General features: G+C 40.5%; 2 protein-coding genes across 2 annotated transcripts in view; both read right to left on the reverse strand.

Annotated features, from left to right (window-relative positions):
* Positions 1-358: 358 nt before the first annotated feature.
* PSMG1 (proteasome assembly chaperone 1) lies at positions 359-9,877 on the reverse strand. Its single transcript, XM_076354148.1, has 7 exons — positions 9,723-9,877; positions 9,437-9,546; positions 7,858-8,009; positions 7,406-7,468; positions 4,711-4,909; positions 3,390-3,526; positions 359-2,313 (listed from the first exon to the last, which is right to left on the reverse strand). The coding sequence occupies exons 1-7, from the start codon at positions 9,851-9,853 to the stop codon at positions 2,239-2,241; spliced, it is 867 nt and encodes a 288-aa protein (XP_076210263.1). The 5' UTR covers positions 9,854-9,877; the 3' UTR covers positions 359-2,238.
* A 1,482-nt stretch (positions 9,878-11,359) lies between these two features.
* Positions 11,360-16,041, reverse strand: part of BRWD1 (bromodomain and WD repeat domain containing 1) — a 63,070-nt gene continuing 58,388 nt past the window's right edge. Inside the window, exon 41 of the mRNA XM_076354210.1 lies at positions 11,360-14,513. Coding sequence (XP_076210325.1) covers positions 13,363-14,513 — 1,151 coding nt within the window. The 3' untranslated portion in view covers positions 11,360-13,362. The remainder of the gene's footprint in view (positions 14,514-16,041) is intronic.

Here is a 16,041-nt window from a genome sequence, read left to right on the forward strand (position 1 = left end):
ATGTGGATCACGGAAATACACCTGGATACACTGGGTGAAGCCACTAGCTCGGTAGTATCCAACAGAAAAAGCACCACATCCTACATAAACATTTCCAGCTACAGAGAGCTATCACATCCTTTGAAGCAAGAATAATTGGCCTTCGGAGCATTCTGCCAATACACCAATTTTCAGTCTTTCCAATTTCATCTTCCAAGTTGCTGAAGTGTTTTGTTTGCCACTTTTATTCAAAGTGTTTAAGAGTATTCTCACACCTCAGCATAAACCCAGGCAGTAAAAACTGAATTATACTTCTAATGGATAACTGTTTTGAAACATTGCAAAGTGCATGGGTGATAAAACCAATACTAGAAGTGTATTTACAGTTCCTATAAGAGCCTGCATATTTATTATTGAAGATATTTCTTGTTATGTACTTTATTTATTATGAATCAAACACATTCAGTACACAAGTAAGAAAACGGTGCAGCCAATGTGCAACTCTTTCAGAGCAACAGAATTCTTAGCTCTGATCACGCATACAAACAGGTTTTAATTAAAATGCTGCACAGAAATGGAAAAAAAAACCCAGAAGGAACCATGTCCTGCACTTCATGCTTCAGAGTTTGTTCCAAAATACAGTACCACTTAAAACAGTTACTTATCTGTAATTATATTAACAGAAATTTAAATCAATGTCTTAACTGATCCGCAACTTGATATCCACATCAAGAATATTCTACTACCGTTGAAACTGTGATACAGCGTGCAGTTAAGAATTTCCCAAAGCAGAAGTTGTAGTGGGCCTGCTGAAGCCAGGGGTTACTTGCTTCAGTGGATGTTGACTAAGCCAACCACGTTCAAACCTGAAGGGATGATAGTTCCGTTAAAGGAATACACTGTTCAAAAACGTCCACTGGGCATCCAGTGTAAGTCAAAGTTAAACTTAATAGAGAACTTTGAAGCTGTTATCCTTTTGCTCCAAAAGGATAAGCTACGTGCAATTTAAAGACCTCTGTGCAGTGACAACACCAGCGAATTACCTGGTAGCAACAGAAATACTATCTTTAACACCATTTCCTTAAACAAAATGTTAAATTAGACAGAGGATATATACAAGTCAGAACTGCATGCCAATCCTAATAAATATTTTAAATACACTGCTGAAATTGTTACCAACTTTCAGAGAATTTTTTGAGACGCTTTAAAACTTGAACTTTTACTTTCCTCTAAAAATCACATACTCTGCATAAGAGATCTCGTACTATTCCTACTGTTGCCAGCAGTTTGGAGTTTTAAAGTGGATAGATTAAATCAGTTTGCCCTGGCAAACCCAGCTGAAGCAGCTTGCGAGCCTACCACCCTGTTTCACTGGGAGAGGTTCCCACCACTGTGAGATCTGACAGCAGGGAATGCTCCCGTGCCTCTACGGCTCCTGCTCAAGGTCCGAAGCTGAAACTGCCAACAAAGGTGAGCTCTCAGCAAGGCACTGCAAATGGGAGCTGCAGCGTCTGAGTGTGGGCACATCTCTCTTCCTGCCAGATCTGCAGGCAGCAGCACCTTAAACACCTGTGACTATCTACTCAGTGAATCCAAGTCACAGCCCTTCCATGCAGTTCAAAACAGCTCCACATTCCTGCCTCCTACTAATTTGTAAAGCAAACTTAAGATTATTTTCCACCAGTAAGTCTTTTAAAGGTATTTACCGTACTTTACTTACTATATTTTGTATCAACACATATACAAAAAAATCTATGTGCACACATACATATATATGTATCATTCATACATACACACAAAATTATACATATTTATGTATGTAAAAAGATGCAGAGCATATATTCTCCATCACAGACAAATCTTTAAAGAGAATCGAATATTAGGAAAACTTTTGTATCTCAAAATAAAGTAAAAAAAAGGTGTTCTCATTAGATATAGATAGAATACCTTAACTGCATTTCCTCTTTTACATATAAAAGGTATACATTTAGATAAGACAATCCCTTCAGGAGGAGAAAAAGAAGTTGCTTTTCATACTCAAGATAACTTTCCTAAAATTGCTCCAGAAGAAAGTCTCTCAAGCCATGCAGAAGAAATGTGTGTTTGTAGTGATGAATTTGAAAGTAACAAAAATGAGTGCAGAAGTAAAAATCCACTGGAATTTATTCCTCTTTTAAGGAGACAACTACAATTCCAAAATGTTCTCTACAGAAGAAACTGGAGTTTACGAAAGTGCAGTCTGCGTCATAAATGTCCTCGTTAGATATAGATATTATTGTGAGTTTCATTGGTTGTCAGTAACTTCTTCAAAATCTTTGTGCTTTCAGATACATCCTAGGGAAAGGAAGAGATGATCAGCATTAGCTACCTTGCTGGTAACAAAACAAAACAAAAAAGCCTCACTGTCCTCTATTCCGATTCTTACTACTCTGAATATCAGTTTGATTAAAATGTTAACTGTGAACAAAACTCAGGTCTTCCGAAGGCAGGTATCCAGAGACCTGCTAAAGGCTCCAAACGAACTTGCAGTTCAACCACAGAATGGGATTTGTTAATTTGCGTTCCTCCTCGCTTGTATATGAGAGGAAGAGCCTGCATATTTACTGTTGTTTTCCTTCAGAGTTTAAACATTTACGTACTAGTCTGTTAGACTTGTTTAGCAGACCAGTATAAGCTGTAATGAAAACTAACTCGCAATTCCCACATTTAAAGCTGAAATAAATACTTCAGTACACACAAACCTCTTCTGTCATTTCAATGTAAGTTCAATAGGCAAAACTGAGGAGAGTGTTTTGAACCAACTATACTTCAATTAGAAATGTTTCAGAAAGAAGCAAAACATTCACTTTAGTAGCTACAATGCCATGATTTCAGAGCTGCTTGATTAGTGCAAAACTGCTAAGAATCATCTTTAGAATTTCAGTCTTTTAATTCCAGAAAGAAGCTACAGGTCAAAATAAATTTCTTAAGAAGCTTTCATGTATTGCACAAGACAGGTAGATACAGAGCTAGAACAGAGCCATCTTGCATATGAATGTAGAATGTTAAAAAAAATAAATATACTTAAAGGTTTTAACACGAGACACCTCCAAGAAAACTGCAGCTTAAACAATCACAAGAAATTACTCCCCGATATACTAATACCACTACAAGAGCCTGAAAAGTCAAAATGAAGTTTTGAGGGAAGCTGTAGATTCATTATTTCTAAGCAACTTATAAACAGATGTAAATAGTTACAGCAGGTACTATCCCAGAAATCATTGTCCTCTGCCAATAAACTCTGTACATTACATACATCAGCCTTTTCAGGTGGAATCCTCATAGGGGCACATCAACAGCAGAATGCAAGAGATGAAAGGCAGACCACAATAGACCAAACCTCCCATTAATTTTTAAATATGAAATTTTACCTTGACTAAACTCTTTAGGATTTTAGAAGAAAGCAGAGGCTTGAACGCTTCAATTGTAACCGTGTCCAGTTTGATGACATCAGTGTAGCACTGATACAACACTGCAGGAATCTGCCATACTTGACAATAACTCAAAACTAAATACAAGTCAAAAGAAAACGTGTGTTATGTTCAGCAGAGAAGGAATCTCAGTTCTGTGTGTAAAATCACATTTGTTCTGGCCAGAACTTCAAAAGCATGAAAGTTTATAAATTAACTACTCAGGCTCCTGACTGCTAGACCAGCCATCCCTCGTTCCTCAGGTACACAAGAAAACAAACCACCAAAAATTAGTAAAATGCAGTTGGTATTTCGTCCTGCCACATACCTTAACTGGAAACTGTATACTACTGGTAAACAAAAATAATATGAGCTTCTGTTAAAAAAACAAAACAAACCCCCCCAAACCAACCAAACATAAAAACTCAAAGTGCAAACAAGATAAACTTTTTCTAGAAAAATCATCCACTTTTAGCTCCTGCCAGACAAGTTTTTCCTCATGATGCTACCACTAATTTGGCACTCTATAATGAAAAGCCTCGGGTTTTTATTACATTACATAATAAAACTGAACCTAACTTTTACATGAGGTCAATCAGTAGCACTATGAAACCTACTACTGTGATACGCAGAAAGGACTTTATAAGCCTCAGTTTAGATGCTTAGATGAAAATAACTTTTAATAAAACATATTCATAAGCAAAATGCCCCAAAACCCCAATATACAATACACTTTGTGAGGCTCTACTGAAGAATTTGCTAGTACTTATGTTCCGCACATAAGGGGTAAAAGATTTGTGGGTGGTTTTGAAATTTGTCCCTATTTTACAAGGCATTTCTTATCCTTTAGGACAAGAGGAAATGGCCTCAAGTTGTGCCAGGGGAGGTTTAGATTGGATGTAAGGAAAAATTTCTTTACTGAAAAGTGGTGAAACATTGGAGCAGGCTGCCCAGGGAAGTGGTTGAGTCCCCATCCCTGGAGGTATTTAAAAGACGTGTAGATGAGGCGCTTAGGGACATGGTTTAGTGGGCATGGTGGTGTTGGGTTGACGGTTGGACTCGATGATCTTAGAGGTCTTTTCCAACCTCAATGATTCTATGATTCTATGATTCTATAAGGCAACACGTGAGATGTCAAACCATTAGGAATTAATTTTCAAAAAGCTAACTTGGTAGCCAGTTCACACAATTAAGTAAAAATTCTAATTGCAATGGGATGCTTTTTGAAGTGAATTTTGTGTTGCCACCAGCAGCCTTGTAAATAATTGGAATTGCAAAATACCAGCAGCAGGAAGATCTCGCACAATGTTAGGTTGTTCCAGCAGTGGGCAGCAGACCTCCTCTTTGAATTCTTTTGTCTTCAAGGCTTTCAGAAATGGAGACGGAAGTGTTAAAGTGGATTCCTGAGTTTTATAATCAGCTACAGGACACGTTGAAAGAATGGTTACTTGCAAGTCTTCCTTTCGCATACAGCCAAAAACCTGAAATAAAAATGTTAATACATAAGGGAAATTTATCTTCTCACAATAACAGTGTAAAACCACAAAGATTCATTTCAATTTCAGTGCAGATGGCAAACAGCAGCGTAATTCAGGTTTGCAGGACTAAGTAAAATTTGAATCACAACCTTCAGGTAGAAGTTTCACGTGCATTGCTCTTGGGACAGAGATTAAAAAAACCAAAAGAACAGCTAACATATTTACCAAATCTACTGATTCTCTTGAGAGGCTTTAGGTTTTCAGCACTTTCTGTTCACCTGCAAATATATTAAGACTTACTATTTTTACTAATGGTGATTGTAGAAAGAAAAAGGACTCAAAATAAAACCAGGCTGCTTCTGACAGGAAGGCAGCTTGCTAAGCTGCAAGACATTTGAAATAGAAATCGTGCTCCCCAGATGTTCTACAGTACTTAAAAAGAGTCTTCATTTTAAATACTCAGATTCTATTTAATTATAAATTGCTCAAGTTAAATTGAGCAAGAGAACCTTAATTTTTCCACAGTATTCCTCAAATTCAAAGAAGAGAGTTTCAAAAACATTGTATAAAACATACTTTTGGATCCATTGCATGCCGTCACAAAACGCCAACGTGCTGCACAGTGTTCCATTGTTTTTGAAGAACATGTCAAAATGAGCAGAAGCATGATAAACCTGCACCTTCCCTTTACACTGTCCTCTTCAGACTTATGATCAATCAGGAAACAGAGAATTTGGTAAACATTACAGAAACTCGCCTGTTTCTGTATATGGTACCAATCACAGAAAGAAAGCTGACCGTTCCCTCACATCAGTGTGTTACCACTGTAATATATAAACTGATATAACTTTTCAGAAGCACACATATTTTCAATTTACGTTGTTGGAAACACTGGCTGGTATGCATTACTGCGAAACTTAAGTTTGTATGTTCTCATTTTGTCAGCGATCACTTACTGAGAAAACACATACAGAAGTAAAAATCTCACTCATGGAGACTGTGAAGATGCTCAGTGAATCAGAATTTATGAAGCATGCAGAACAGGTCTGTAACTCACACTAAAAGCAAGAGATTACCAGCACAACGTTTCTGCTGTACTTTTAAAAATACCAATAACCATGAAGTCTAAAAATACTCAAGAACATTGACTTGGTAAAACTGTACACTCCTACTGTTCACGAACACCCACATTTGAAGTAACACATATGCGCAAACAGCTGGAAAAACACAAATGGGGAAGACAGCAAAACCACAATCATCTTTCTTTTGTAATCCCAGTTTAAATGAAGTGCAAGAATGCATGGAATACAGCAAAACCCAAATGGTTTAGGTCTTAGGGTTTCTAAACTTCAAAGTGAACCATTACCCCCCACCAAAGCGAATTAAACTCTTCAACAAGCCAAGGAACCACAAAAGGCTAGTTTTCCACAAACTTGGGTCTGAAAACCCTGTATCATTCAGTGAAGTTACCCCAGTTTTCCATCCTCTTTGCCTTCCCATAATCTCTCTGGCTCCCTCACACTGAGATGCTCATATGGTTCTCCCTCGCGACCAAGTAATCCTTCTCGTGCGCTGGCTGGGCCAGCTGGCAGGCTAGACTGAGCAGGTATCACTCAGCTCAGGCTCAGGACTCGCTCTCAGTGGACACGCCGCTTTTTGTCTCACTCTTTGTGTCTCTAGCCACAGCCTTACACAACTTCAGCGTAACATAACAGCTTTAGAATCTCTGCTTGTTCATCAGATCAGCAGAGATTTAAAGGAAGGCAGGTTAGCAGACAGACAGCAAGACAAAATAAGCCATACTTCCTTGAGGCTAAGCAGTGACCCAAATCCATAAAGAAAATCAACAGCCAGAGCATTCCCCCCCCAGCTTTATCTTATTAAAATCAACATGGTATTTGGAGGGACCTGAATGACCTAGCAGCGCTCGTGTACCTGAACGATGCTGGGGTAAGGCACTTAGCATACTAAGTCTACGAACAAATGAGACAGACACTGCTTTGGAGGCACCCTCCTTTAGAGTTCCTCCTTGTGAAAGGAACAGAACACACCGATTGGTAAAGATACCATCCATCATGAGTTTCACAACAGGTTTGTCTGGTGATCCTGTGGCAGATGTACAAATGCAGTTATGTTATTATTTTTTAAGGAAGGATTCTCCCAGAGCTGAAATAAGCCATAGAAAATTTAAGCCAAACAGGAAAGAGGTTTGAAAGTAGTTAAGGGCAACAAAATTGAAACTGCCCAAAAGAAATAATTGCGCAAAGTTGGGAAGTTACAGCAGATACAACCGGCAGCATCTAGAAAGGAATTTCACAGAATCGGCAGATAGTAAATTTTTTCACTTGTTGAATATTTAAGAAAAGAAAGCCCCAGGGAAAACAGTTATTTACAATGCTGTCAGGTTTAGAATATCAGAGAGGAAGAGGCACTTACACCAAGTTGAAGATCCCCACCCCTAAGATTTCATTGCTCAATTTGTTGCCTTGCCAGTTTTACCTTTTCAAGCCACTGGAACTGTTGATCCTCAGCAACGTAGCAACTACACTGGCACAACAAAACCTTAAAAAAAACCAAAACAAAAGTTGAATAAGCAAGTGGTTTAAAGAGCACAACAGCAGCTCATAATCACGTGTGAAGATGATGTGACTGCAGCCAACAATTTGTTCAGTCTTCTTGGGCTTCTTCAACTCTGTTTCAACAAGAATTTTTCATTCACAACTGACATGAAGCAAGCAGGCTGTCATACATCTTCTTTGTACTGAACTTCACATGCCAGAACTTCAACTAGTTTTAGTGAGCATAATGACCCTTCAGATTTTTGATGACATTAATCCAGAATACCGCAGCCTTAATGCTTTGTTTGCCCTGGGCAGGGTAGGGGGTGGATGAAGGTTGCTCTCTTTTTCAGAAAGCTAAAATATAGGGGAATTCACGTGTAAGTCACTTACTGTCGGATCTGATATTAATCGGTAAAACAAACAGAAAGAATCTGTCGGGAGGACATTTGTTGTGTTGGATGTTCGACACCACTCATTCCACAGCTTCGCAACTCCAACTACTTCCCAACATACAGAATCCAGAATAAAAGAAGACAGGAAAGCTGCAAAAAACAATAAACACTGTTAATTTGTAAAGAATAAAATCTCTGTTCTACAAATAAATACCCGAACTGAATTAAATTACTTCTTTGCAATCTCAAGTTAAAAAAAAAGTAATAACTTATTTTTATCGACATACATTTATTGACCAAATCCAGAAAAGATCAACAATGTGAGTAACCTCACCGTATCAAGACTTAAAAGATAAAGAGCAGTTCTACATATAGAGATCCCTAACATCAAAGACATGTATTCTTAGGAATTATATCACTACGGTCAACTTTGATTCCTTTAGTATACACTAAGGGTGTAAATATTAAGCCTCTAATATGTCTTTTTGACATACCAGATATAACAGATCTTGCAAACAAACAAACAGACAAAAATAATCACTGAACCAGCAAGGCAGAACTATTACACTGGCTCTAGGAAGCAGAGACAAGAGTATGCATGACTTAGTGGCACAAAGAGATCCTAAATCAAATGTTCATAAATCAAATTCCTGTCAAAAGTTACTGTTAAACAGAAGACAGATCTAAAATATCTGTAACTATTTTTCAAGGAAATGCCTTAACAAAGGAAAAACAAGTTAGCAAAGTTAACTTAGATGTCATCTAAATGTCATCTAGATGTGACCTAAATGTAAGGAAGACTTAAAACTTCTTTATATCCACAGGGAAACAGCTATTAAAAAACTCAAGACCTTGGCAGGTGTGTGTGGGAAGGGGAGAGGGTGTTTCAAGACTCTAGGCCTAATGAGTAAATAACCACCTCAAAGGAGGGCATTTTGAACAAGTGTGGAATTAAAATGTGAAAAAGGGACTGACTAATCAAGAAAAAAAGTAAAAAACCCAAACCAAACCCATCACCGTTCATTAGAATTTAAAGAAATTACAGCTTATTGACTCATGTTACATCTTTGACAGATCCCTATTTCAAAACACTAGGCTGCACTGAGCAACTTGCTACTAATAGAAGGAAACTTTTGCCAATTAACAAACAATCCAGGAGAGTCTACCAAACGAAAGTCAGATAAAGGAAAAGGGGGGTTGTCCCAACTAAAATCCAAAACCAAAACATGCCTTGCTTCTGCCCTTCAACTGAAAACATATCGTTTTACCACGACCTGACAGGAGGAATAAGCAGCTGTAACAAAAACTGTGTTTTACGTGTACAGACTAACTTTGGCTTTCTCTGGACAGCTCAGCTGCCTCAGGCTTAAAACTTCGCTCCCTAATGAAGAGCTGGATACCCTTGAAGACCATTCTTACAGCAGAGACCAACGTCAAAACAGACGATGGCAAAGGGAGCGTCCTAGCACACTTACGCTTTCTTCCAGCCTCCTGCCTTCTCAAATTTAGGCAACAGCAAAAGAACAACAGCGTTTCAGAGTCTCAGACGGTTTGGTTTTGCGGTTTGCACCACCCACCTGCAGCGTTATGTCCTATCGCTACTATAAATTTAGAGCACACAAACGGCTCGTCGGCAGAGCTTTCCGTAGACGCGCCCGACTTCAAGGTCCAGAGGACGTCGATCTCCCTGGCAAAAGAGGAAGAGGGAAGTGGAGCAGCGCTCCCCCTACTCGGCCCAGGCCCAGGCCCCGGCCCCAGCCCCAGCCCCAGCCCAGGCCGAGGCCGCCCCTGGAGGTCCGTCGCGGGGGAGGCCGCACCACAGCGGCGAGGACGGCGCCTGCCCCCCCGCCCCCGGACCGCTACCTTTTCTTCTCCAGCTCCCTGCGGATCTCTCGGTCCTCGAGCGTCTCCTCGCGGGCCTCCTCCGCCGACTCCTCGTCGTCCACGCCGGCGCGGGACGGCGCCACCACCACCTCGCCGAAGAAGGTCGCCATCGCCGCCGCCCCGCCGCTCACGCCGCCGGTCAGCGCGCCTGCGCGCCGAGACACTCTGGTTCGCCGGCACCACCGAGTTCCGCTCCGCCTGGTGACGCTCTGGCCCCGCAGACCATGGAGCCGGCCCCCGGAGACTTCCGCGGTGGCCGCTACCGCCGCCGGGCCCCCAGGGAAGGCCCGCCCGGCGGCGGGGCGGCCTGCTGACCCCCATCCCGCTGCACGGCTTCTGCCGGCCTCCCACCGCCTACCCGCACCCGGCCTCAGAGCAGGCCTCGTGCCTCCGGCGCAGCCTGCGATGCGGTGGTGAAGTCCCGGAACAGGAGCGGGGGCGGAGGAGCCCCAGCAGGGAGGGCACAGCCCCCGCTCCCTCCGCGCCCCGCAGGCCTCCCCCTGCCCGCCGCTGGTGAAGCGGCGAAGGGCCCGAGGCGGCACAGGCGTGAGGCATTTTCTACCTTCTTCAAGACGGAGCGGCCCGAAGAGCGCCTCCCGGCCCCCGCCTGCGGGCCGGGGACGGGGCGAGGGCTGGCGCGGGCGGCCGGGGGACAGGGACAGAAACCCCAACGCAGCAAGGGAAAACGTACCAGACGTGTGCAAATAAGAGTACAGCGACGTTACAGGTTGATGTATAGCTTTACTTCGGTCCACTTCTACAAGTACATCATAAAAGTCTTCAATACTAAAGAGTTTGATTCTCCTACGCTTCTGTCCTGCACTTTCGGTATCCTCCTCTCTCCGTGCTGCCCGTTAGCCTAGTCACTGTACCAGACTCAGGTCCTGCTTTAAAAAACAAACAAACCCCGAAACAAAAGCGGCCCGGCCCTCCCCCCCCCCCCCCGAAAAAAAACCCCAACAACCAACCCGGCTTACAAATGCATCGCATTAAGCAGCTTTAAATAAAGACACTACTTTTACAGGTCGTCTAAGTCACTTTACTTCCCTGAGTACAGCTAGACCAAATAAAGAATGCTGAAGGATTAAAGTTACAAGGAAGATGGAAGAACTGCTTTCTGCAAAGCTTGAAAGAGCTGGTCCCGGTAAGAAAGAGTAAGCATGCGCCTTTAAATAAATAAATAAATAAATAAATAAATAAATAAATTCCCAAACTCGGAGGGTGAAAAGAGTACAAGTCCCTTTCCAGTTTAATCATGTCTCCTCCTACTGGCTCTTTGGAACCCGTCTCTTTGGAACCCGTCTCTATGTATAAAACTAGGAAATACAAAACAGCATTTGCTTTGCTTATAAAATAAAAGCGTTCCGGTCCCTAAGCCGGTAGTTCCCTCTCAGATATTTAAATGCAGAGGCCAGGACCTTCTCCCAGCTTTCAGGGCTCACCACGAACACGTAGTGCATGAGTGCGGTATGACAGAGAATACAGCATCTGAAAAAGGGCGAGAAAGAAAACAGTCTTTTTAAGTCTAAGCCTGAATTAGAAATACAAACCTACCAGCCCAATTTTAGCTGCTTAAACTTAAGATTAATGAAAACTCTTGACGTTCACTTAAGACCTATTTTACCAGTATTTATTCCTATACTGGAGGTTATACTCCATAGAACATTGATCACAAGCAGCCGCTGAACAACACATTCAGTTTATGGATAATATAAAAATACCAGTTGACATAGTCTCTTTTAACAAAGTTGCCCCTAAAAGGTAAGATACACAAAGCCACCTCGAAGTTTCATCACTAAACATAACTGTGTTCATATTTTAGAAACCAACTTAAAGAATTCAGACAGACACGTATCTTGAATTTACAAAATTCTACCCTATCATATTGAGGACTATGCTCTAAAGAAAGAAAATTCCTGGGGCAAGAATGATACAAACTAGGTTATTTTCAGAGTTCATATAGAAGTTTTAAGTGTGTGTGTGTGTGGGGGGAATTATTTCTCTATGCTAACATTCTTGATACCAAAATGACGTGACGGTAAGTACACCTTTTGGCACGTAAGGTCAGCGACGCCGTCAGAGGAGTGGTTCTCACTGACCGCTGGTAGGCAGCGTGTGGGACTCCCTTTTCCATTCCTTCACTTCTGTTTGTACAAGCAGTTCTGGCATTAACGACTGCGATCAGGCAGCTGCACTAACTTTTTTCTTTCCCCCACCCAAACCCCTTCCATATGCTACTACCAAGTCCAATCTGCTGGAAAACTAATTTGCAAACTTGCTATTTCAGTTGAAATGAGCTGGGTTAGGATAAACCTAAGATTCTAACATATCTCCTATTGAACAACGAGGCCAGGAATCACTAAGTCTTACTAAGCGTGAGAAAGGGAACCAGCAGAGCAGCGGGAGGAAACCTGTAGTGGAGCGTGGGGAAGGAGCGGAGATCACCAAGCGCCTGGTGTTGGAATGAAGGCAGCGATGGTGGGGCTTCCGCCCGCACAGCTGCAGGGAAAAGCAAGGGAAGGGTTGAGAGCCGCTATGGGTCCTTGCGGTCGATACGCGGCCAACCAAGAACGTACACATTTTTCCTGGGGAAACTTTCTCCCCTCTTCTATGCAAGAATTATTTCTTGTCAACAACAGCCACCTCAAACGTTTCAAAAATAGGAGATGTACTGCAATAATCAGAAACTGAGAAGGTTTAATCGATGCGAAGTCTAACATTAAAGCACTTAAAAATTTAAATATGGAAGAACAACAGAAATGTAGCAAAAAGGTCTGGAATGTAAGAATCCTGCACCTCAAGCTTTTCACGCATAAAGAAAACAGAACAAATGTTTTGTTTGTTTTTCTATTTTATAAAGAAAACACACAAAACCCCTTAGGCCCAAGAGTTCACCTGCATTTCATATTCTTAAGTTTACAGTATAGAAGTCACATTAATGATGATAGTACTACCTGTCAGCATAAACTCTCTCTTCACCAGCACCAATATGCCTTTTTAATTGGCAAACATGCTTTTTCACTGGTAACTGGTTCTAGTTGCATGTTAGCAATAATGGAAGTACAGAACATTTAACATCTGTACTCACACCAGTTGTAAAGTTATCAGCCTAGCGACCGTTCGTTACTTTTTTGATGCAACGCTAGCATCTGCCAGATTTTTATAGTGTACAGTATTATTTATAAGCCTGTTGCTATTGTGTCTGATTTCGTACAGCATTAGAGATGTTTGCAATCTGTTCTTGAATGTTGTATGACCTAGGTAGTATTCCATTGCAGCACCCATAACAATAATACTCAACATACTGCTATTAACCTGTTGCGCAGTGTTTTAACATTTTTTTAACTCGTTATATGTAATAAAATACCAGTAAAGACAAAAAATTGCCCCTATAATGAGGCACATTTTGGCATCTGTGCTAAATGCTGCTACATGGGCAGGCAAGTGCAAGTCAAAATATGAAAAGGAGAAAGTCATCATCTAATCACATTCATAACTTTTTCATAGAAAAATATAAATATATTCCCTGAAATGTAGGACAAAGAAGAGCCAGCATCCATTGTGAGTTCTAGTGCTATTACCATAAAAAAAAAAAGTGGGCTGGCTTTTCCTTTTAAGGTTACGTTTCGCAATCTACATCATCTAAACCTCTGTCATCGTCGTCGTCGTCACAATCGTCGTATCTCACAGTCCGTCTACCGCCGTTCCGAGTTCTTATCTTAGAACGCCGATTAGCTCTTCTGTATTTGGTGTAATCCAAATCTTCAGAGTCATTTTCTTGGTTAGGTTTCCAACGTTTCCTTCGCTGGGGTCTTCTGGAAGGCTTAGGCGAGTTGGAATTGGTAATTTCTTTTCTAACGATTTCCGATTTCCTTTTCCTCTTTCTTGTTTCTGTGGCATCACTGTAGATACTGTTATCAGTTCCAGAGTCTGAATCAGAAGAACAATTGAAACTGGCTTTTGAACTTCCTGCCATCCCAGGTGCTTCCACATTCTCCGATACTGAGCTTTTTTCATCTTTCTTCCCCCCCATTTCAGATTCTGCTGCTTCTTTGAAGTCATCCAATAATTTTGATCTTTTGAAAGATGCTCTAGATTTTTTATTTGATACTTCTCTGATATTTTTAGTTTCGTGTTTAGCTAAGTCAGAACCTACCTCCTCTTCAGAGTTGCTCGTACGATGGTTGGGGGCTGAAGCTGACTGACCAGAACTTCCCCAGTTTCTCCCGTTTTCCATCTTGTGGTTTGTGGAATTCTCCTCTGAAGAGTCGTATTCGAGATTTTTGAGAGCTGCAGCACAGACTGGTTTGTGTGCCTGCTTGTGGTTATCATCATTCTCCTTTTGCGTCACTTTTATCTCTGCCTCAGATTCTGTTTTTTCGTTCTCAGACTCGCTAATGTATTTCCTTTTAGGAGCAGATGAATCAGGGCAGGAAAGTTTTTTTCTGCCAGAAAGCTGTTCTTTCTCATTTTCAGACTTTAAGCAAGCATCTGTCTCTGAGTTGCCAATCAGTTTCTTCCTGGATGCTGCAGACACATTGCCATGAAGCTGCCTTCTATTCTTTTTTACTGTGTAAACACTTTCAGAGCTTGATAATTCTTCCTTTGTATTGCTCATTATTTTAATCTTATTAGCTGCCAAAGTGGCACATCTGCGTGGATTTTTCTTCTCAGTCACATTAGACAGCTTTATGTGTTTCTTGTAGTTAATGATGCATGTCCTGCTCCTGAGCACTTTTGCACTTTGTCCAGTCTCCTCAGGTGTTGATTCTACAAAATAAAGATTTAAAAGTTCTTTTTAATAACTGACATTCCTGAAATAATTACTTTATTAAGCACAAACCTACCACCTGTAACAAAATACACAAAAGCTTTTTTTTTTTTTTTTTTAATTTCAACTGTTATGTGGAATTTACCTTAAGCCTTTACTAAAAATACAGTCAGCCAGTCCCAGGCCTATTTTTAACTCTCAGGATTACTCTCTTGCTTTGAGATAACGAAAGGGTTTGAAAGTAACATTCTTTAGCATCACTTTAGTAATTAGCTTAGAAATTACAAATTACCTAACTTAGTAATATGAAAGCAGTTGTTTGCTAACGCTTACATTGTTAGAAGCTATCATTTTCTTACTAGGATGAACTTTCAAAATGAATTATTACACATTTTAGACTTTTTTAATTCTAAAAAAGAGATGATAATATTTTAAGTAGACATAAGCCCCGGACGGATTTCACAATTTTAGAATTGTTTCACATACATAGAAAACATTTAAACCGTTCAGTTCCTTAGCGACTTAACAGTAAGATCGCTTCTAACAGTGAATCTTTCATTCAGTATTTTTAATACAGCACTTGCTTCTTATGTAGGGTTTTAAAACAAATATCCAATCTGTAAATAATGTGAATGATGCTACTAAGTTCAATGGTTTAAACTTTTACCTTCTAAATAAAACAGAATTACTCATAGGTATCAATAAAAATTAAAAGCAGTTGTTCTTGGAGTAGATTTATTTGCATAGACTTGATTAAAAAAAACAACCAAATTTAACTTTGCAAAACACATTTCTGCTAAAATAGCGAGTTTTCCCAAGATTGTTGTCCATCTCCTATTTCTTTGTAGCTGTTACTGATTTCATGAGCAAAATGGATAAACGTGCTCCATTAAAGCCCCTACATTATATTAGCCTATTATCTCCTGATAACAGTCAAATTTGTTCTAGCTTAAACTCATTACTTTTGATTATTCTCTACCTGTACTCAGCAAAGGGAAAAATCATGGCAGCTGCTGTGTATTTGCAGAACACTAGGCAACTGACTATTTTTTCCAAGAAGTTGTTTAGGGAAACGAGGAGTTTATAGAGGGCATGCTCTCTCGTCTTCCTTTACAGAGGGATGAAACAAGCTTGCCTTGCTAACTTTGTTTCCACTGTCTGAACTGCTAATGGCCAAATGCCTTCCCAGAACGACAGCCACCCAGACACAGGAACACTAGCCTGAGACTTAAAACTGGGTAAGGTTCAGTTCCTTGCTCCTTCTGGCCAGCTTAACCAGAAGTGTTAACACTACAAGTCATTTGTACTCTCTTGTTCCCCAATTCCTCACCTGTGAGGTAAGGACAGGGCAACATTTCCCCTAAATTCTGACAAGAATAAATGCAATGAAGATGTATTATAGAAAGTAAAAAGAAGAGTTATGGGATACAAATTCAAATGTCCAGCTTGAGTACCAATATTAAAACTCTTCAGACACCAAATCTGGTCATTATTTCAATGTAAATCCTTTTATGTACTACTCAAGTA

Source organism: Aptenodytes patagonicus, chromosome 1 (assembly GCF_965638725.1).
Source record: "Aptenodytes patagonicus chromosome 1, bAptPat1.pri.cur, whole genome shotgun sequence".
In the NCBI taxonomy this organism is placed as follows: domain Eukaryota; kingdom Metazoa; phylum Chordata; class Aves; order Sphenisciformes; family Spheniscidae; genus Aptenodytes; species Aptenodytes patagonicus.